Raw genomic sequence first — 22,147 nt, forward strand, 5'->3', positions numbered from 1 at the left:
GTTGTGCTAGGAAAATATGATTTATAGCCGAATAGTCACTGGCAAAAGAAGATATCTGATCATATACTTATAAGTCGCTTTTACATCCCATCATTACCAATTCCTAATAAAAAGGAAACTAAACTAGAAATAGTCTAAAATTCCAAAGTGCACAGATGGTATTTATGCAGGATAATTTCATCTTTTTCCCATAGAATTAATTTGGGTTGTCAGAAAAGATTGTAAAAGCCAGGCGTTGATGGCTCATACCTGTAATCCTGACTATTCAGGAAGCTGAGATCTGAGGATAATGGTCCAAAGCCAGCCCAGGCAGGAAAGTCCGTGAGACTCATCTCCAGTTAACTGCCAGAAAACTGGAACTGGAGTTGTGATTCAAAGTGGTAGAGTGCTAGCCTTGAGCAAAATTGCTCAGGGACTGCACCCCAGGCCCTGAATTCAAGCCCCACAACCTACCAAAAATTTTTTTGTTAAAAAAAATTAAGTCATTTATACTTGCCTCTTGCTATTCCAGTAGATTGATTTTTAGGACCTCCAAAGGGTACCAAAATCTGTGTATGCCCAAGTCCTTTATATGAAACAATGCAGTGTCTGCATGTGGTCTACGTACATCTTTCATGTGCTTCATCATCTCTAGCTCACATATAATACCTAGTACAATGTTAATATATAAATACTTATCAAATTGTGTTTTAGAAGGTAATGATAAGAAAAAATAGCCTGTGTATGTTTAGTGTTCAGGTGGCATATGGATAGTGTTTAATATTGTAATCCTTTCCATCTTTTTTTTTTTGCCAATCCTGGGGGCTTGGACTCAGGGCCTGTGCACTGTCCCTGGCTTCTTTTGCTAAAGGATAGCACTCTACCAGTTGAGCCACAGTGCCGCTTATGGTCTTTTCTGCTTAGGTGGTACTGAGGAATCGAATCCAGGGTTTCATGCATGCTAGTCAAGCGCTACCACTAAGCCACATTCCCAGTCCTGAAGGCTACCTTTTATTCATTCTTCAAGTTTTTGCCCTAGTGTCACCTCCCCTGAAAAGCTTTTTCTGACTGTCCTTAACCTCAGTTTGGGTCAAAAGGGTTTCTATGAATAATTGGCCACCTTTATCCTCTGATTGTACATTTGTGTATTCAGTCATTTGCAGATTGAAAACATTTGTAAAAAGAAAAAATCTTTTTTGTCATTATTCTCTGAACAGTAAAACATAACAGCTATACATAGCTTACATAGCTTTTACATAGCTTTTGCATTGTATTAGGCATTATAAGTAACCAAGGGCTGACTGATAATGTATAGGAGTATTTACAGAGATTATATGCAAATACATTTCATACAAGGGACTTGCAAATCTGCTACTTTTGATATCTTCAGGAGTCCTACAACCTTGGTGCCCTATGGATACCAAGGGGCAATGATATTTCCATATCTTTTTAATCATTAATGTTTACCATGGAATGTTGTAACAGTGTGTTTAGTTTACTTAACTTTCCCTAGCAGATTGTTAATATGATTAGATGGTTTCAATAGAGCACCAGAACTAGTAAGAGTTGCTGATAGGAATTCAACAGTACAGTTTGATAGTTTCTTACCCAGATTATAGTTTTTCTCTGTGATCTAGCAATCATGATTCCAGGTAGTAATCCAACTGATTTGACATTTTATGTCAACACAAAAATATGTATACAAATGTTTATAGTTGCTTTATTCATAATTGTCAAAAGGCAAAATCTTTTCGTAGATAACAATTCCTAAAGCATTGTACTTTTTTCTGCAGATTGATCAGACAGCTGATGCAAGTTTTTTGGGCTGGGTTATTGCTTCATTTAGTCTTGGCCAAATGGTAGCTTCACCTATATTTGGTTTATGGTCTAATTATAGGCCAAGAAAAGAACCTCTTATTGTTTCCATCTTTATATCGGTGGCAGCCAATTGCCTGTATGCCTATGTCCATGTCCCAGCTGCCCATAATAAATACTACATGTTGATTGCTCGTGCACTGGTGGGATTCGGAGCAGGTAACATATTCACATGTGTGTGCTTGATTGTGTTCACTTTCATTCATTCTAACTTTTATGGCTCTCTCTTCTTCATTCCTTCTCAGTTTTCCTTTCATCAGTGTCTCTGTTACTTGCTGGTCTCTCTTTCATTCTCATGTTTCTTCATCCTTCAAGAAAAAGATTAAGTTTTACATCTTGGAGCCATTTCAGGACATCTTAACCCTTAGTAGAGCTTAACTTTTTAACTTGTCTACTGTTTCTGGAATTAATTATAGTCTTTTACTCTTTTCATCCTTGCTCATAAATTAGATAATAAGCTTTCTGAAGTTAGAGGCAGTTTTTATTGTTGTTGTTGTTACCAGTCCTGGGGCTTGAACTCAGAGCCTGGGCATTGTCCCTGAACTTCTTTTGCTCAAGGCTAGCACTCTACCACTTGAGCCACAGCACCACTTCTGGCTTTTTCTGTCTATGTGATAGTGAAGAATCAAACTCAGGGCTTCATGCATGCTAGGCAATCACTCTACCACTAAGCTACATTCCCAGCCCTAGAAAGTTTTTGATACATTTATTTATTTATTTATTTATTTATTTATTTATTTATTTATTTATTTTTCCAGTCCTGGGGTTTGAACTCAGGGCCTGGGCACTCTCCCTGAGCTTCTTTTGCTCAAAGCTAGTACTTTACCATTTGAACCACAGTGCCAATTCCAGCTTTTTCTGTTTCTGTGGTACTGAATAATTGAATCCAGGGCTTCATGCATGCTAGGCAAGCACTCTACCACTAAGCCACATTCCTAGCCCAGTTTTTGATACCTTTTTTTTTTTTTTTTTTTTTTTGCCAGTCCTTGGCTTGGACTCAGGGCCTGAGCACTGTCCCTGGCTTCTTTTTGCTCAAGGCTAGCACTCTTCCATTTGAGCCACAGTACCACTTCTGGCCGTTTTCTATATACTGGCCGTTTTCTATATATGTGGTGCTGGGGAATCGAACCCAGGGCTTCATGTATATGAGGCAAGCACTCTTGCTACTAGGCCATATTCCCAGCCCCAGTTTTTGATACTTTTAAACACAGCCTTTTGAAGATAATTTTAGAGTTTGTTAATTGTTATTATTCTTCTGTTTCTTTGTGTGTATGTATGTGTATGCTGGTCTTGGGGCTTGAACTCAGGGTCTTGCCACTCTGAGCTTCTTTTGCCCAAAGTTAGTGCTCTACCACTTGAGCCACATTTGTACTTTTGGCTTTTTCGGGAGTTAATTGTAGATACGAGTCTCACGGGGGCAGGGGGGAGGGCTGGGAATATGGCCTAGTGGCAAGAGGGCTTGCCTCGTATAATTGAATCCCTGGGTTCAATTCCCCAGCATCACATATATAGAAAACAGCGAGAAGTGGTACTGTGGCTCAAGTGGCAGAGTGCTAGCCTTGAGCATAAAGAAGCCAGGGACAGTGCTCAGGCCCTGCGTTAAACCCCAGGACTGGCCAAAAAAAAGGGTCTCATGGACTTTCCTGCTTGGGCTGACTTTGAACCTTTATCCTGAGAGCTTAGCCTCTTGAGTAGCTGGGATGACAGGCATGAGGCACCAGCATTTGGCATTCAGCTTCAGCTCAAGTGGTAGAGTGCCAACCAACCAAGCAAGCATGTGTGCAAGCCCCCAGTACGGGAGTGGTTAAAAAAGAATCTATCATAATCATTAGTCTACTTTCTGAATAAGTTCAGTTTTCTGACGAAAACAGTTTGACATTTTTGTAATATTTTAATTCATTTAAAATTCTTTTTGTATTAGTAAAATACTATATTCTGGGGTTTTTTTTGTTTTTTGTTTTGCCAGTCCTGGACCTTGGACTGAGGGCCTGAGCACTGTCCCTGGCTTCTTTTTTTTTTTTTTTTCTTGGCCAGTCCTGGGGCTTGGACTCAGGGCCTGAGCACTGTCCCTGGCTTGTCCCTGGCTTCTTTTTGCTCAAGGCTAGCACTCTGCCACTTGAGCCGCAGCGCCACTTCTGGCCATTTTCTGTGTATGTTGTGCTGGGGAATCGAACCCAGGGCTTCATGTGTATGTGAGGCAAGCACTCTTGCCACTAGGCCATATCCCCAGCCCTATTCTGTTAATTAATTTGTCCAATAAAGATATCTTACATGCTTTGTATGATCATAAAGAGGAAACAGTAGTGTTGGCCAATATTTTTTATCTGTTTAGAACCAAATTAAGTCGGGGCTGGGGATATGGCCTAGTGGCAAGAGCACTTGCCTTGTATACATGAAGCCCTCGGTTCGATTCCCCAGCACCACATATACAGAAAATGGCCAGAAGTGGGGCTGGGGATATGGCCTAGTGGCAAGAGTGCGTGCCTCGGATACACGAGGCCCTAGGTTCGATTCCCCAGCACCACATATACAGAAAACGGCCAGAAGTGGCGCTGTGGCTCAAGTGGCAGAGTGCTAGCCTTGAACAAAAAGAAGCCAGGGACAGTGCTCAGGCCCTGAGTTCAAGGCCCAGGACTGGCAAAAAAAAAAATATTAATTAAGTTGAATTTTATCAATTGAAATATTTTTTTTTTTACTTTGGGTTACTATATTTTTCCATAGGAAATGTAGCAGTTGTTCGATCCTATATTGCTGGTGCAACTTCTCTTCAGGAAAGAACAGGTTCCATGGCAAACACAAGTACATGCCAAGCACTAGGCTTCATTCTGGGGCCAGGTAGGTGGCTCTACTTGGCAATTCTTAGATCTGAATGAAGAAAACCTTTTAGGTTCATATGGTAAATGCAACTTTAGACTAATTAAAAAGAAAGAAAGACTTAAAATATGTGTGTGTGTGTGTGTGTGTGTGTGTGTGTGTGCATGTGTGTATGTGTGTGTTGGCATGTGCAATACTGAGGATCACATGTACCAGGCAGGCACTTTGTTGCTGAGCCATATTCCCCAGGAGGAAAATTAATAATGTGTATTAGCAGTGAGGTAAAGCTTATTTTACTTTGACACTACTGCTCTAAATTTAAATGTCATTTGTAGATGAGGACACTAAGGCATAGACATTCTAAAGAAGGTTCCCAGTTAATCAATGAGAAGTGAAGGGATAACCCAACTATTTCTGACTCCTTCGAATAATCACTTAGCTTGACATCTTTGCAAGAACTTATTTTTTATTTCCTTTTGTTACAAACATTTCTAATGAACTATATTATTTAAATTTCATAATATATGATATAACATTTATATTTAGCACATGTATTTCTATATATATTTTATTTTACTTTTTTTTGGCCAGTCCTGGGGCTTGAACTCAGGGCCTGAGCACTGTCCCTAGCTTCTTTTTTTTTTTTTTTTTGGCCAGTCCTGGGCCTTGGACTCAGGGCCTGAGCACTGTCCCTGGCTTCCTTTTGCTCAAGGCTAGCACTCTGCCACTTGAGCCACAGCGCCACTCTGGCCGTTTTCTGTATATGTGGTGCTGGGGAATCGAACCCAGGGCCTCATGTATATGAGGCAAGCTCTCTTGTCACTAGGCCATATCCCCAGCCCCTGTCCCTAGCTTCTTTTTGCTCAAGGCTAGCACTCTACCACTTGAGCCACAGTGCCACTTCCAGCTTTTTCTGCTTATGTGGTGCTAAGGAATCAAACCCAGAGCTTCATGCATGCAAGGCAAACACTCTACTGCTAAGCCATATTCCCAACCCCCTTACTTTATTTTTTGCCAGTCCTGCGGCTTGAACTCTGGGCCCTGCAGTATCCCTGAGCTTCTTTTGCACAAGGCTAGTGCTCTCCTACTTCACAGCCTCCTAAGTAGCTAGGATTATAGGCATGAGTCGCTCACACCTGGCCGTATGTAATATTTCTGAAAGAAAATAAAATACTAGAGATAGGGATGTAGCTTAGTGGTAGATACATGCTAAGAATGCTCAGGTGATGGTTGACTCCCCAACATTACCTTCCCATCCAAAAGAGGAAGATAGTGACAAATTACTTGAGATATAAGCTTTTGTATATGTGTATATCAGTGTTGCAACTTTTTTTTATTGTTTCCCTAGTCGTCTTAGTTAATTTTTCCTAATTACTTTCTCATGAAATTATAAACACATCTGTCACAAATGTTTTATGTACTGTATATATTAGTGCTTTGTATATGAAAACAGTTAAGTTGTCTGCTGCAACCAAGTCAATTTTCTTGGCTCTGCTGAGAATGCATAATGGTGATATTTCCAGTTCTGTGATGTCTTTTGTATATGTTTGGCCTGTGCCTCCCATATAATAATTCATCTGGATACAATTTAATTAGTTTTTCAGACTTGTTTTGTACTCATTGGAGAAAAAGGTGTGACATGGGATGCCATTAAGCTGCAGATAAACATGTACACAGCACCTGTTTTACTTGGTGCCTTCCTGGGAATTTTAAATATTATTCTGATCATTACTGTTTTAAGGTAAGTAGATGGGAATGATAAGCTTCTTTGGCAGATTGTGGAATGTAGTAAGTTATGTCATTATTGAAGGATAAATTAACCCCATGAAGTCCCTGAGCTATTGTGCTACAGGTTGGCACTCTACCACTTGAGCCACAGCTCTACTTCCTATTTTTTGGTGCTTAATTAAAGATAAGTGTTTCCCAAGCCAGGGTGCTGGTGGCTCACGCCTGTAATCCTAGCCACTCAGGAGGCTGAGATCTGAGGGTCCAGGTCAAGGCCAACCATGGGAGGAAAGTCTGTGAGACTGTTTATCTCCAGTTAACCACCAGAAAACTAGAAGTGGAACTGTGGCTCAAAGTGCTACCCTTGAGCAAAAAAACTCAGCAACAGCGCCCTGGCGCTGAGTTCAAGCCCCATGACCAAAAAAACAAAACAAAACAAAAAAACCCCACCAAAACCAACAATAACAAAATCAAAGTTTCCCAGACTTTCCTGCTTGGGCTGGCTTTGAATTGCAATTCTAGATCTCAGCCTTCTGAGTAGCGAGGATTACAGGTGAGCCACTGGTACCTAGTCATATTTTTTGATAAGCTTATGAATGTAGTACCAGTGACTATAATAATAGCTTGACAAATGAGAGCACATTTGGAAGATCTTTTTTTGTTCCTGAGCCACAGCTTCATTTATGGTTTTCTAATGTTTAATTGGAGATAAGAGTCTCATGGACTTTTCGGCCTGGGTTGGTTTTGAACCAGGATCTTCAGATCTCAGCCTCCTCAGTAGCTAGGATTATAGGCATGAGCCCCCAGAATAAGGTTTGGTCTCGATTTATTGTGTGTTTTGAATAGAACAGTGGTATGAAAGCAACAGTCGATTAAAGGCTCAGTATCCCCCTTACGTATCCAAGTTACTTGTACTTTTTATGTATATTAGAAGAATTTTCAACAACTAGAAAAGTTTTGATCACTTTGTGTATCTCCCCCTTCTCCCTCATTCTGGCCTGGGCAGTGTCCTTGAACTTCTATGTTCTCCAGGTTAGTGCTCTACCACTTGAGCCACAGCACCACTTCCAGCTTTTTCTGAGTAGTTTACTGAAGATAAGAGTTTCACAGGGGCTGGGAATATGGCCTAGTGGCAAGAGCGCTTGCCTCCTACACATGAAGCTCTCAGTTCCATTCCCCAGCACCACATATATGGAAAACGGCCAGAAGGGGCGCTGTGGCTCAGGTGGCAGAGTGCTAGCCTTGAACAGGAAGAAGCCAGGGACGGTGCTCAGGCCCTGAGTCCAAGGCCCAGGACTGGCCAAAAAAAAAAAAAAAAAAAAGAGTTTCACAGACTTTCCTGCTGGGGCTGGCTTCAAACCACGATCATCAGTTCCCAGCCTCCTGAGTAGCTAGGATTGTATGTGGGAGCCATGGGCTTCTGGCCAGTTTGTGTCTCTTTTAGTGCTTTATCAAATTGATAGGCCATAAGGAAGAAAATATGCCACAGCCAGTCAATAACAAACATTGGAGAGCCTATCTGAAAAAGAGTTGGGGCATGCCTGAAGTGGTAGCATTAGGATGTACAAGGCCTGGATTAAAACCCCAGTACTAGAATATATATAGTCTTTAATTTTTAAGTTCATTGGTTAAATTTATTAGTAGTAATTTTATTACTCAGAAGCTATTAAAGAAACTACTCAAATGTGAAGAAATGCTAGTAATAAACCATCTCTGTGTTATATTAAGCATTTTATAAATACAGTATTTCCTTTTAAAAAATTAACTAAGTTATATATAGAGAGATTTCCACATGTTTATAATGTGTTGTATTTTTCTTTTTAAGAGAACATCGTGTGAATGATTCAGGACAACAGTGTAAGAATACTAATTTTGTGGAAGGTACTGTTGGCCTATTGACATTATTAAAGTGTACCTAGTGATTCTGTCAGGTGTTTGTTTGTATTTGACACCTAAGGACCAACAGTGGGTGCTGGGGAACATGTTCAGGGGTAAAAAGTAATTCAATTCTTTTTATTTATTTATTTATTTTGGTTACTGGGGATCAAACCCAGGACTTTGCAGTTGCTAGGCAAGCACTTTGCCACTGAGCTACATCCCAGCCCTTCAATTGTTTTTAAAAGAAACCTATATGCACCAGCTACTTGTGTTCATGATTGGAAGATTACAATCATTGCTAAAAAGTTTTTTTGTCAAGCCAGGCATACCTGTGGTGCACACCTGTAATGCCCACCTGTACTGCCAGCTATATAGAAGGTAGAAGTAGGAGGACCTGCACTTGAGACCCTCCCTGGAAAACAAATACAAAAAGGACTGGGGTGTACCTTAAGTGGTAGAGCATCTGTCTGGCAACTTGGAGGCCCTGAGTTCAGATCCTTAGTACTGCAAAAAAATAAAAAAATCACTTTGTCTTATTTTCAGGCATCTATTATCCTAAAACCTTTGAGATCTTTGGAGTGCAGTAACTTTGCTCTAAGTGTATCTTTTCTATTTCAGGCAGTTCTTAATACCCTAATTACAATAATAAATATTTCATTATAATCTTTAAAATTAGTTGAGATAGAATCTTGCAAACTTTTTGCTTAGGCTGTCCTCAAATTACAGTCTGCTCAAGTTTAGAATTACTGGCATGAGCCACTGAGCCTCGCTTCTTAAACTTTTATTCATTCATTCATTCATTTATTTATTGTCAGTCCTGGGCCTTGGATTCAGGGCCTAAGCACTGTCCCTGGCTTCTTTTTGCTCAAGGCCAGCACTCTGCCACTTGAGCCACAGTACCACTTCTGGCCGTTTTTCTATATATGTGGTGCTGGGGAATTGAACCCAGGGCTTCGGGAATATGAGGCAAGCACTCTTGCCACTAGGCCATCCTCCCAGTCCTTAAACTTTTATCTTTATTTATAAATGTATATATTGGTTCTTTGTATTTTTTCTCATTTATTAATAAATAATGTGCTAAATAGGTCTATTGATTGTTTTGTTTTTGTTGCCAGTCCTGGGGCTTGGACTCAGGGCCTGAGCACTATCCCTGGCTTCTTTTTGCTCACTCTACCTCTTGAGCCACAGTACCATTTTCAGCTTTTTTCTGTATGTGGTGCTGAGGAATCGAACCCAGGGCTTCATGTATACGAGGTGAGCACTTTGGGCTGGGGATATAGCCTAGTGGCAAGAGTGCCTGCCTCGGATACACGAGGCCCTAGGTTCGATTTCCCAGCACCACATATACAGAAAACGGCCAGAAGCGGCGCTGTGGCTCAAGTGGCAGAGTGCTAGCCTTGAGCGGGAAGAAGCCAGGGACAGTGCTCAGGCCCTGAGTCCAAGGCCCAGGACTGGCCAAAAAAAACAAACAAACGAGGTGAGCACTTTATCACTAGGCCATATTCCCAGCCTTTAAATAGGTCTATTTTTACCCAACAAATCATCATATAAGTACTAATTGCTCTCTCCTTGGGGATATTCTCCTTTATGAAAGAATACAACTGTCCTTACTCCCAGTGTTTCAGAAGTGCTGTTTTTTCATGTAAACTTTTAAAAATGTAATAGTTGAGTAAATTTCCATAAATTACAAAAATTAATAATATTCAAGCTAAAAGTGGTTATTATGATTGTTATTTGTAATTACACAGAATTAGAATCAATGTATTAATGTAGTCTTTTCCCAAAATTCTTTTTAATTAAATTTTATTGACAAAGTGGTGTACAGAGGGGGTACAGTTACATAATAAGGTAGTGAGTACATTTCTTTTCTTGTTACATATTCCCTCATTTTTCTTTCCCTTCCCTAGTTCAGATAAGCATATATACAATGTCCAGTGTACCAAAATCATATACAGTGACCACTGGGGGTATGCTAAAGGAATTCACCTAGTACATGAAACATAATAACAATAATAACATCCTCCTGTTTTCCATCTCTTGGAGTTCATGAAATTCTTCCCCCCCTCCCCCTTGTCAGTTGTGAGGCTTGAACTCAGACCTGGGCACTGTCCCTGAGCTCTTTTGCCCAAGGCTAGTGCTCTACCACTTTGAGCCACAGTGCCACTTCTGGTTTTTGAGTGGTTAATTGGAGTTAACTTTTCTGCCTGGACTGGCTTCGTACCACAATCCTCACATCTCAGCTTCCTGAGAACTAGGATTACAGGCATGAGCTACCCAGCCCCACTATGTTTTTTTTTTTTTTTTTTTTTTTTGCCAGTCCTGAGGCTTGAACTCAGGGTCTGAGCACTGTCCCTGGCTTCTTTTTGCTCAAGGCTAGCGCTCTGCCACTTGAGCCATAGTGCCACTTCTGGCTTTTTCTATATATGTGGTGCTGAGGAATCGAACCCAGGGCTTCATGTATCTGAGATGAACACTTTACCACTAGGCCATCTTCCCAGAGCCCACTATTTTTTTTTTGGCCAGTCCTGGGCCTTGGACTCAGGGCCTGAGCACTGTCCCTGGCTTCTTCCCACTCAAGGCTAGCACTCTGCCACTTGAGCCACAGCGCCGCTTCTGGCCGTTTTCTGTATATGTGGTGCTGGGGAATCGAACCCAGGGCCTCGTGTATCTGAGGCAGGCACTCTTGCCACTAGGCTATATCCCCAGCCACCACTATGTTTTTAATGATGGTGCTTGTAAGGATTTTTAGTAACTGATTTCATATAGCATTAAATTTTAAAAAAATGTATCCAAAAAGTAAATCATAGAATTGGGAAGTGATTTAATACACTGAGCTATTCATGAAATTAATACTTAGGTAGGGTGGAAAAAACATGCAAGTGAAATTTTAATGCAAGTGAAGAAATTGTGTATAAAATAAATTTATAGACTATAAAATTCATTTTTTCCTCCCTCCTTCCATCCTTCCCTTCCTTCCTTTTTGTGTCAGTACTTAAACTCAGGGCCTCACACACTTGCTTGGCTTTTTTGCCTCTGACTTCAGCTCTAACACTTGAGCTACACTCCCAGTTTCAGTTTCAGGCTTTTTTCTTCCTTTTGTGCTGGTCCTGGGGTTTGCACTTAGGGCCTGGATACTGTCCCGAGCTTTTGTGCTCAAGGCTAGCTCTCTACTAACTTGAGCCACAGCTCTACTTTAGCTTTTTAGTGGTTAATCACAGATAAGAGGCTCACAGTTTTCTGCCTGGGCTAGCTTTGGAACCACAATCCTCAGATCTCAGCCTCCTGAGTAGCAAGGATTATAGGCATGAACCACCAGCACCTGGCTTAATTCCTATTTCTGACAAACACCAAGCAGAAAATTAAATCTATCTTGTACTTAATAGAACTGAAGTCTATCTCTGGGAAAGAATATTTGCTTTACTTTTAAATGTCATTTAAAAATTATATGTAAGCCAGTGGCTCATGCCTGTAATCCTAGCTACTCAGGAGGCTGAGACCGGAACCGAGCACTGAAAGATATCCTGGGCAGAAAAAAATCAGTCAGATTCCATCTCAAATTAACCAGCAAAATACGACTGAAGGGAGAGTATGAGCCCTAAGCAACAAAGCTGACACCTTAAGCCTTTCACTTCAAGCCCCAGTATGACCACATGTACACACACACACACACACACACACACACACACACACACACACATATTAGCTGGACACTGGTGACTCATACCTATAATCTTAGCTACTCAGGAGGCTGAGATGGGAGGATTAAGGTTCAAAGCCAGCTCACGCAGGAATGTACATAATACTTATCTAGAATAAACTTACCTTGAATGCTTCCCTCCCCCCAAAACAAGCCAGAAGTAAAGCTCTGGTTCAAGTGGTAGAGTGCCATCCTTGAGCAAAAGAAGCTCACCAAGGCCAGGAGTTTAAGCCTCAGGCTTGGCGCGCACATGGACACACACACACACACACACACACACACACACACACACACACAATTTTTACCATATAAATCCTGTTACTTTTAAAATGCTTTGAAACCTAAAAGTGCCAAGCACGTGTGACTTATGCCTGTAATCCTAACTACTCAGGAGGCTGAGACCTGAGGATCATAGTTTGCAGCCAGCCTAGGCAAGAAAATCCATGAGACTCTTAATTTCCAATTAACTACCAAAAAAAAGCCAGAAGCTGTAACTCAAGTGGTAGAAAGGTGAGGGGCAGTGCCCAGGTCCTCAGCTAAGCCCCAGGATTGGCTTACACTCCAAAAAAGAAACCTAAAAGTGATTGTTTACTCACAGAACTTGCAACCTAACATTTCCATCTTTGCATCCTGAGGAAGATGACGCCTGTGTTATTGTGATTTTTCTTCTGTTTGCTTGTAGCAAGTACAGATGAAGCTCACATTCTCCAAGGAAATATTGACCAAGTTGCAGTCGTGGCCACCAATGCCCTATTTTTTGTGGTTCTATTTATTTTTGCCCTTTTTGAAACGTAAGTTTTACTTACCCACATCAGATGATTTGTTAACCTGTTTTTCTTAATCTACTGTTACTTAGGCATGAGTGGTATAAAGCATATTTTATCACAATATTGAAAGTGTATATGAACTGTATTATATAATTAATTAACTTTAAGCTACATAGTTTCTTACATATATTGATTCAGTCTGACAATTTTAACTCTATTTAAATCCTGGAAAAAAAGTGTGTTACAAAATTGTAGCCTTGTGAAGGCTTCATTACCTTTATCACATAGCCCTTTGATTTTTAAATGTCTATTAAATTTACAGTAGTGCATTCTTACTTTAAAAACCTCAATTATTACATTTCCATGTACATTACTTTCTGTACCTTTGTATTTTTTCAAACATTTTTTTCTAACTGAGTGATTATGACTTTTTGTGACTATTACACTTATATAGACTGTGTGTGTTTTGTTGTTTTTTTTTTTTGTCAGTCCTGGGCCTTGGACTCAGGGCCTGAGCACTGTCCCTGGCTTCTTTTTGCTCAAGGCTAGCACTCTGCCACTTGAGCCACAACGCCATTTCTGGCCGTTTTCTATATAATGTGGTGCTGGGGAATCAAACCCAGGTCTTCATATATATGAGTCAAGAACTCTTGCCACTAGGTCATATTCCCAGCCCCAACTGTGATGTTATCATTTGGACAAGTTGGTTTATTCATTTACCAATGTCTTGCAGCACTTTTAAGCTAATACATGTAGATATGCTTGATGTATTTATTTTCAGAATTCTTACTTATTTTCAGTATTAAGGTATTAAGAGTTTCATCTTATTGTTGCATATTTTATTAGTTTTAAAATATACATAACACAAAATTACCATTTTAAGTATTTTTCAAATATTGAATTCAGTGGAATTAGATACCGGTACAACATTGTGCAACTATTGCTCATATGCATTTCCAGAACATTTTCATCTTCCCCAAAAGAAGCTCCAACCCATTCAATAATCATTCCTCCTCTGCCTGTCACACAGCCCCTGCTGACCTGTGTTCAACCTGCTGCTTCTATACCTTTGCCTATGGTAGTACCACATACAAGTGTATCACACAATATTTTTCTTTGGTGTCTGCCTTATCTCACTTATCATGTTTTTAAGGTTCATCATGCTATTGCATATATCAGAATTTTCTAAATAGGGTAAATACTATTTCTTTTCTTTCTTTTTTGCCAGTCCTGGGGCTTGAACTCAGGGCCTGAGCACTGTCCCTGGCTTCCTTTTGCTCAAGGCTAGCACTCTACCACTTGAGCCACAGTGCCACTTCTGGCTTTTTCTATATATGTGGTGCTGAGGAATTGAACACAGGGCTTCATGTGTATGAGGCAAGTACTCTACCACTAGACCATATTGCCAGCCCCGACAAATAATATTTCATAGTAAGTATAAATCCTTTTTTTTTTTTTTTGGCCAGTCCTGGGGTTTGAAGTCAGGGTCTGGGCTCTGTCCCTGGGCCTCTGTGCTCAAGGGAATCGAACCCAGGGTTTCATGCATGCTAGGCAAGCACTTTAACACTAAGCCACATTCCCAGCCCATGAACCATTACTACAAAAGTCTGGAAGTGGCACAGTGGCTCAAGTGGGAGAGTGCTAGCCTTGAACAAAAGAAGCTCAGCGACAGTGCTCAGGCCCTGAACTCAATCCCCAAGACTAGCAAAAATTTTTTTAAAAAAGAAAGAAATAAAAAAAAAAAGGTCTGGCTACCTGTTGTCATTGATAGGAGAGATGTAAATTCTTGATTGTGTTGGCATTATTATTCATCATTCTACTCAATTTTAAATACAGAGTTGAGTTTATTTTTTGTGTTTCTTAGGATACTGGCTCCATTGACCACAGATATGTATGGCTGGACTCAAGAACAGGCTGTGCTTTATGGTGGAATAATACTTGCTTCTCTTGGAGTTGAAGCAGTTATTATTTTCATGGGAGTTAAATTACTTTCCAAAATGTAAGTTAAAATGGTTTTGGCTTGTTTCAGATCTATATTTTATTTTATTTGTTTTTTGTGCCAGTCCTGGGGCTTGAATTCAGGACCTTAGGGACTGTCCCTGATCTTCTTTTCTTGTACAAGCCTGGTGTTCTACCCCTTGAGCCACAACTCCACTTCTGGCTTTTTTTGTGTGTGTTATTAATTAAAGAGTCTCATGGATATTCTGCCTATGAGCCCCCAGCACCCAGATCAAATCTATATTTTGTTTCGTTTTGTTTTTGGCCAGTTGGGAGGGCTTGGAACTCAGGACCTGAGTGCTGACCCTGGCTTCTTTTTGCTCAAGGCTAGCACTCTTGAACCATAGCACCACTTCTGGCTTGTTCTGTTTATGTGGTGCTGAGGAATCGAACCCAGGCCTTCATGCATTCTAGGCAAGCACTCTACTGCTAAGCCACATTTCCAGCCCAACTCAATTCTATCTGTATTTTTTTTTTCCAGTCCTGGGGCTTGAACTCAGGGTCTGAACACTGTCCTTGGCTTCTTTTTGCTCAAGGCAAGTGCTCTACCACTTGAGCCACAGCGCTACTTCTGGCCTTTTCTAAAATATATGTGGTGCTGGGGAATCGAACCCAGGGCTTCATGTATGCAAGGTGAGCACTTTTGCCACTAGGCCATATTCCCAGCCCTCAAATCTATATTTTAAAAAACAAAATATGAATAAAGCTAACATTGTAAGTGTACTAAAAGTTTAAAGATTTTCTCTTATGTGTATTTCATTTCATGAAAGTTAGTGGCTCATGTTGTAATCCTAGCTACTCTGGAGACTGAGTTCTGAGAATTGCAGTTACAAGTCAGCCCAGGCAGGAATTAACCTGGAAGTGGTGCTGTGGCTCAAAGTGGTAGAGTGCTAGCCTTGAAGGCAAAAGCTCAGGGACAGTACCTGGGCTCTGAATTCAAGCCCTATGACTGACAAAAAAAAAAAAAATGACTGAACTTAACTCTGGAGGCAGTGACAGATGGTCATGAGTTCCCAACCAGCCTAAGCTGTGTAGGAAGAGCATCTCAAGATAAACACATAAAATTACTGAACTTATTTTAGAATTTTTAAGTTTTCAATGTATAAACACTTTATCATCATCATCATGACAAAGTTAGATTCTGAGGAAGTTAACTTTGAAGCAGAGAGCTGCTTCAACTAGGACTGGGGTGTGTGTGTCCCAAGTAGGAGAGGGCTGGCCTAGCAAGAGCAAGGCCCTGGGTTCATTCCCCTAGCTGTTACTGAATGTTAATACCTAGAATATAAAACTAGTATATATTTTATATATATATATGAAATATATATAGAATTCATATGAAATATATATATATATATATAGAATTTATATATATATGCTGAGGAATTGAACCCAGGGCTACATGTATATGAGGTGAGCACTGTTGCCACTAGGCCATATTCCCAGCCCTTAATATAATTTTTTTCATTTTGTTACTGGCAATGGAATCCATGGCCTCATATTTGCTAGGCAAACATACTACCACTGTGCTGCATCTCTGCCTTTTTCAGGGGGAGGGGCACCACAAGGGTTTGACTCAGATTTGTAATTGGTAAGCAGGCATTTTAATACTTTGGCTATGTCTCCAAGTCTTTTGCCCAGGCTATTTTTTTTTTTTTTTGGCCAGTCCTGGGCCTTGGACTCAGGGCCTGAGCACTGTCCCTGGCTTCTTCCCGCTCAAGGCTAGCACTCTGCCACTTGAGCCACAGCGCCGCTTCTGGCCGTTTTCTGTATATGTGGTGCTGGGGAATCGAACCTAGGGCCTCGTGTATCCGAGGCAGGCACTCTTGCCACTAGGCCATATCCCCAGCCCCTGCTCAGGCTATTTTTGAGATAGTATTTTGCTTTGTTCCCAGGCTAGACTGGATTTGATCCTCCTATTTTTATTTCCCACTGTGGCTGAGGGATGACTGATGTTTATCATCATCCTAGGTATTGGTTGAGATGAAATCTCATGAACTTTTTGCCTGGGCTAGACTTGAACCACTCTCTGCCTAAGTAGCTAGGATTAATGGTGTGAGACATTGTATGGGACATTTGGTGGGGGAGGGTGGCAGTCAAGGGGACAGTCTTATATAGCCCAGACTAGCCTGGAACTCAGTGTGTAGCCAAGCTTTATCCTATCCATTTGCCCAGCTCCTATTGTTCTTTTTATGGTGCTCACATTGTCATACTTAAATTTTTTTTTTTTTTTACCATTGTCACACTTTTTTCCCCCCAGTCCTGGGGGCTTGGGATTCAGGTTCTGAGCACTGTCCCTGGCTTCTTTTCACTCAAGGCTAATGCTCTACCACTTGAGCCACAGCACCACTCCTGGCCTTTTCTGTTTATGTAGTGCTGAGGAATTGAACCCAGGGCTTCATGCATGCAAGGCAAGCACTTTACTGGTAAGCCACATTCCCAGGCCACATTGTCACACTTTTGACCAGCTTTTTAAAATCAGCTGAGCTTTTTTCTTACCTAATAGGCACGACCTAATAGGTATGTATCTTTTTCTTAATATAAAAGGAAATTAGCTATTTTTCAGAGAAGTCTTGGGTTGTTTTTTGTCAGTCTATGTGGCCCAAGCTGGTTTCAAAATCATTGTGTAGCCAGACTGACCTAGAACTCTCAATCCTCCTATCTCAGCCTCCTAAGTACACTGAATTACAGGTGTGCTCCATTATGCCAGAATTGAACTGAGGGCCTTGTGCATGTTACATAAGCACTAGAGGATTGAGCCCTTAGGAATTTTTGTTTGTTTGTTTGAGACAATGTTTGGGCTGACCTTGAACTCATGATCCTCTTGCCTCTCCCTCCCCAGATGTTGGAATTATAGGTGTGCACCATTACAAGTGGCTTTGGTTATTTTCAGTGGGAATTACATTTAGCATTCACTGGGAGAGAGCAAGGGAAAGGGTGATACTGTCCAAAAAGAAATGTGTATGTATCAAACAAGTTATTTTTTAAATTACGAGAATAATAGAACTGTTATAGTATTTCATTTGAAAATCAGTTTCCGTTCTCTAACAGGATTGGCGAGCGTGCTGTTCTACTGGGAGGACTCACAGTTGTATGGGCTGGCTTCTTTATCTTGTTACCTTGGGGAAGTCAATTTCCTAAAATACAATGGGAAGGTATAGCCATACATTTCTATGACATTAGCCCTTTTTATTTGGCTTGTTATTTATGTAAACTAACAAGTTGTGCACTGTACTATTTTGTATTTACAGATTTACATAATAATTCAGTTCCTAATACTACCTTGGGGGAAATGATTATTGGTCTTTGGAAATTTCCCAGCGAGCATCACAATGAGCTGCCAACTGGCTGCCCGATAGAACAGGCCTGGTGCCTGTATACCCCAGTGATCCATCTGGCCCAGCTCCTCACCGCAGCTGTGCTAATTGGCATAGGCTATCCAGCCTGCAATGTCATGTCATACACACTGTATTCAAAAATTATAGGACCGAGACCTCAGGTAACCGCTTTTTCTAAACATTGAAAAATTATGTGAAATAGACTTGTAGCACTTTCATTTTCTTTTTACTATCATTCTGTGTTTTTTACACACAGGATTTTTTGGTTTTTGTCCCAAGTGTACAACTCAAACTCAGTTACCTGATATTTTTGCTCACACTTATTATTGACTGGTGCTCCCCAACCTGAGCCAAGCCTCCCATCTCCAGACAGGATTTTAAAAAAAAAATCATGTTTAGTATTTTAAAATTGAAAGTCAACATTGTTTTTTAGACAAGGTCTTGCTGTAGTTCTGGCGAGCTGGGAACTTGCTGTGGAGTCCAGGCTGGCCTCCAGCTCTCTCCTCCTCCTCCTTCAACCTCTCTGGTGCCAGGAATACAGGAAAAATAATTTTTGCAGTGCTTAATGTTAGCAGTAAACTGAATTACAGCTTAAATATGTCCTGAACTCAGTGATCCTGAGTTTTAAGTCATTTTCATTGATTTTTTTTTTTTTTTGGCCAGTCCTGGGTCTTGAACTCTGGGTTTGGGTGCTGTCCCTGAGCTTCTTTGCTCAAGCTAGCACTCTACCACTTCAGCCACACCACTTCCAGCTTTGAGTTCACTGGAGATCAAAAGTCTTGCGGGGCCTGTCTTGCTCAGGCTGGCTCCAAACCATGACCCTCAGATCTCAGCCTCCTCAGTAGCTACAATTACAGGCACGAGCCACCAGCACCCGGCTCACTAAAAAATTTGAAGCATAAATTTCCAAGACATTCTAGATAAGAGTAACAGAACCAAAATTGATAGCCAAATTTTCATCCAGGCTTAATTTCATTTGGCAGCAGAGGCAATTACTAAGCGAACACAGCAGTCTTTGTGTTTGTGCTGGTGTTAGTGCTTGTGTTAGTACTGAGGCTTGAAGTTGTTCTTTAGTATTTTCACTCAAGAACCCTACCACTTGAACCATACTTCCACGTCTGGCTAATTAATTGCAGAATCAGTCTCAGACTTTCCTGTCTAGGGTTGCTCCTGAACCACGATTGGGTAGATCATTATATATATTACAGAATGATAGCTTTAAGTTAGTAAATTACCTTGTTCCCATGTCTTTAGCAGTGTGTAGCCAGTGATGGAGACCTTGCCTATCCTGTGAGGCCCCAGGTTTTATACTTAGCACCACAAAAAAGTTTGTCCTTGAATTTTTTTTTTTTTTTAACCAGTCCTTGTTCTTGAGCTGAGGGCCAGGGCACTGTCCCTGAGCTTCCTCTGCTTCAAGCTAGCACTCTACCACTTGAGCTACAGCGCCACTTCTGGTTTTTGTTTATGTGGTACTGGGGAATTGAACCCAGAGCTGTGTGCATGCTAGGCAAGTGCTCTACAATTAAGTCACATCCCCAGCCCTGTCCTTTTTTATTATTTTTCTTAGACTGACTATAATATAAGCTTATTTGTTTAGTTTTTGAGGTAGGATCTTGCTATGTAATCCAGGCTGGCCTGAAACGCGTGATCCTTCTGCCTCAGCCTTCCTGAGTGCATGGACTGCAGGCACCTGGCTTTAAAATAAGTTTTATTATTTATTATATTTATTGAGAGGCATTTTGTCTTAAATGGTAAAAAAAAATGATTGTTTTCCGTGGTTTGGTAATAGCATTGCTTTTGTTTTAGAATAACTAAACTTCAATATGTTTTTGCCCCTTCTTCCCCCCATCTCCACCTGATCACAGGGCTTGTACATGGGCTGGCTAACGGCTTCTGGAAGTGGAGCACGGATTCTTGGGCCTGTGTTCATCAGCCATGTGTATACTTACCTGGGACCACGATGGGCATTCAGCCTTGTGTGCGGAATAGTGGTCCTTACCATCATACTCCTGGGAGTGGTATACAAAAGACTTATTGCCTTTTCTGTGAGGCACGGGGGGATTCAAGAGTAAGCCAAGAAAGAGAGGGAAAGCACTTGTGTGGCATGTCCTAGTGGTAAGTCTGCTAGACAGCTGATATGTACCAGTCTGCAGATATTGCATTTTGAAATACAAAGTGTAAAGAAGCTAGATGCCTGTGGCTTGTGCCTGTACTCCTCCTACTCATGAGGCTGAGATTCGAGGACCAGTTTGAAGACAAACCTGGCATAAGAGTTTTATCTCCAATTAACCAGCAAAAAGTTGGAAAGTGGAACTGTGACTCAAGTAAGTAGAGCAGTAGCCTTAAGCAAAACAAAAACACATTACCTTGGCCCTGAGTTTAAGTGCCAGGATTAGCACAAATAAAAGTAGGATTGAGCTTACACTCAGGGCCTTGTACTTGAGGCAGGTGCTCTACTACTTGAGCCATGCTTCTATCCTTTTTTGCTTTTGGTATTTTCAAATAGGGTCTTGCATTACACCTGGCTGATATGGACTGGGATTCTATATATTGTACCATGCTCAGCTGTTTAACTGATTGAGATGGGATATCTTGCCCCCCCCCCCCCGCTTTTTTTTGCCAGTCCTGGGCTTGAACTCAGGGCCTGAGCACTGTACCTGGCTTCCTTTTGCTCAAGGTTAGCACTTTACTACTTGAGGCACAGCACCACTTCTGGCTTTTTCTGTTTACATGTGCTGAGGAATCAAATCCAGGGTTTTATGCATGCTAGGCAAGTGTCCGCTAAGCGACATTCCCAGCCCCTCACTTTTTATTTGGGCTGGCCTCAAGCAGAAATTTTTCTGATCTCAGCCTATAGAGTAGCTAGGATTACAGGCATGATCTACTGTGCCCTGATGCATTAGGGTTTTTGTTTTAATTTTACCAACTTTGATAAAAATAAGTGATTCTCTTGGCTTCATTTTCCATTTCCTCACTATAAATGAGATTGTATTATTTCTATTTTGTTCATCACATGGATTTCTTCCATTTCAAACTATCCACTACCTTGTCCATTTTTCTATTCAGCTTAAAAAAAAATAAAATATGCAATTTACTTGTAATTTCTTTTTGCCAGTCCTGGGGCTTGAATTCAGGGCCTGGGCACTGTGCCTGTGCTTCTTTTCTTTTGATCAGCCTAGTGCTCTATCACTTAAGCCACAGCACCACTTCTAGCCTTTTCTGTTTATGTGGGGCTGAGGAATCAAACCTAGGGCTTCATGTATGCAAGGCAAGCATTACCACTAAGCCACATTCCCAGCCCTGTAATTTTTTTTTTCTTTTCACTTTTTAGGCAAAACTCTCCCCCCAAATGTTCACTAATGGTGATTATATACGTGCCTACTTAATAGAAATAGTTCCAATATCTTCCTGGTGTACAAACCATTAGAAATATTAGGCTATCATATTTAAGTAACTTCACTCTGTTCCTTTATTGTTCATTGAGAATAGCTATCCCAGTATCATCGGTTATTGTATGCTAACAAATTACATCATGAAATTCTCCTTTGTTAAACAATATCCCAGTATCATCGGTTATTGTATGCTAACAAATTACATCATGAAATTCTCCTTTGTTAAACAATATCTACACATTTTACTATAAAACATTCTCAGGAAAAAGAAATGATATTTAATTAACAAAACTAAAAATTTTAATATAATTTAAAAGCAAATTTATAGTACTTCAGAAATCAAAAGATAAACATCACATTTATTTTTTTTATAAAATACATTGCAGAATGTTTCGACACTGGTGCTACAAAAATAAATATAAAATATGTTTACATTTTAATTAAAACATAAATGTACATTATTTATTTACACATCCAAAATGCGTGTTTTGTCCATGATTCCGAATACTTCTGAAAAAATAGGGAAAACAAAAGCAATAACATACCACACATCATTTATATTTTTGTTTCAAGGAACTGAGAATGTAAATTAGTGGTAGAATGCTTGCCTAGCAATGCATGAAGCCTTGGGTTGGGCTCCTCAGTACCACACAAACAGAAAAACCCAGAAGTGTTGCTGTGGCTCAA

The 22,147-nt window shown here is 40.6% G+C and overlaps 1 protein-coding gene across 1 annotated transcript in view; it reads left to right on the forward strand.

The window, feature by feature from the left end:
* Mfsd8 (major facilitator superfamily domain containing 8) overlaps positions 1-22,140 on the forward strand; it is a 30,370-nt gene extending 8,230 nt beyond the window's left edge. The window contains exons 4-13 of the mRNA XM_048333822.1: positions 1,773-2,013; positions 4,576-4,689; positions 6,265-6,409; positions 8,219-8,274; positions 12,651-12,759; positions 14,600-14,734; positions 17,782-17,885; positions 17,982-18,229; positions 19,934-20,183; positions 22,129-22,140. Of these exons, the coding sequence (XP_048189779.1) occupies positions 1,773-2,013; positions 4,576-4,689; positions 6,265-6,409; positions 8,219-8,274; positions 12,651-12,759; positions 14,600-14,734; positions 17,782-17,885; positions 17,982-18,229; positions 19,934-20,140 (1,359 nt within the window). The 3' untranslated portion in view covers positions 20,141-20,183; positions 22,129-22,140. The remainder of the gene's footprint in view (positions 1-1,772; positions 2,014-4,575; positions 4,690-6,264; positions 6,410-8,218; positions 8,275-12,650; positions 12,760-14,599; positions 14,735-17,781; positions 17,886-17,981; positions 18,230-19,933; positions 20,184-22,128) is intronic.
* The last annotated feature ends 7 nt before the right edge of the window (positions 22,141-22,147 follow it).

This window comes from Perognathus longimembris, chromosome 24 (genome assembly GCF_023159225.1).
Source record: "Perognathus longimembris pacificus isolate PPM17 chromosome 24, ASM2315922v1, whole genome shotgun sequence".
NCBI lineage: Eukaryota > Metazoa > Chordata > Mammalia > Rodentia > Heteromyidae > Perognathus > Perognathus longimembris.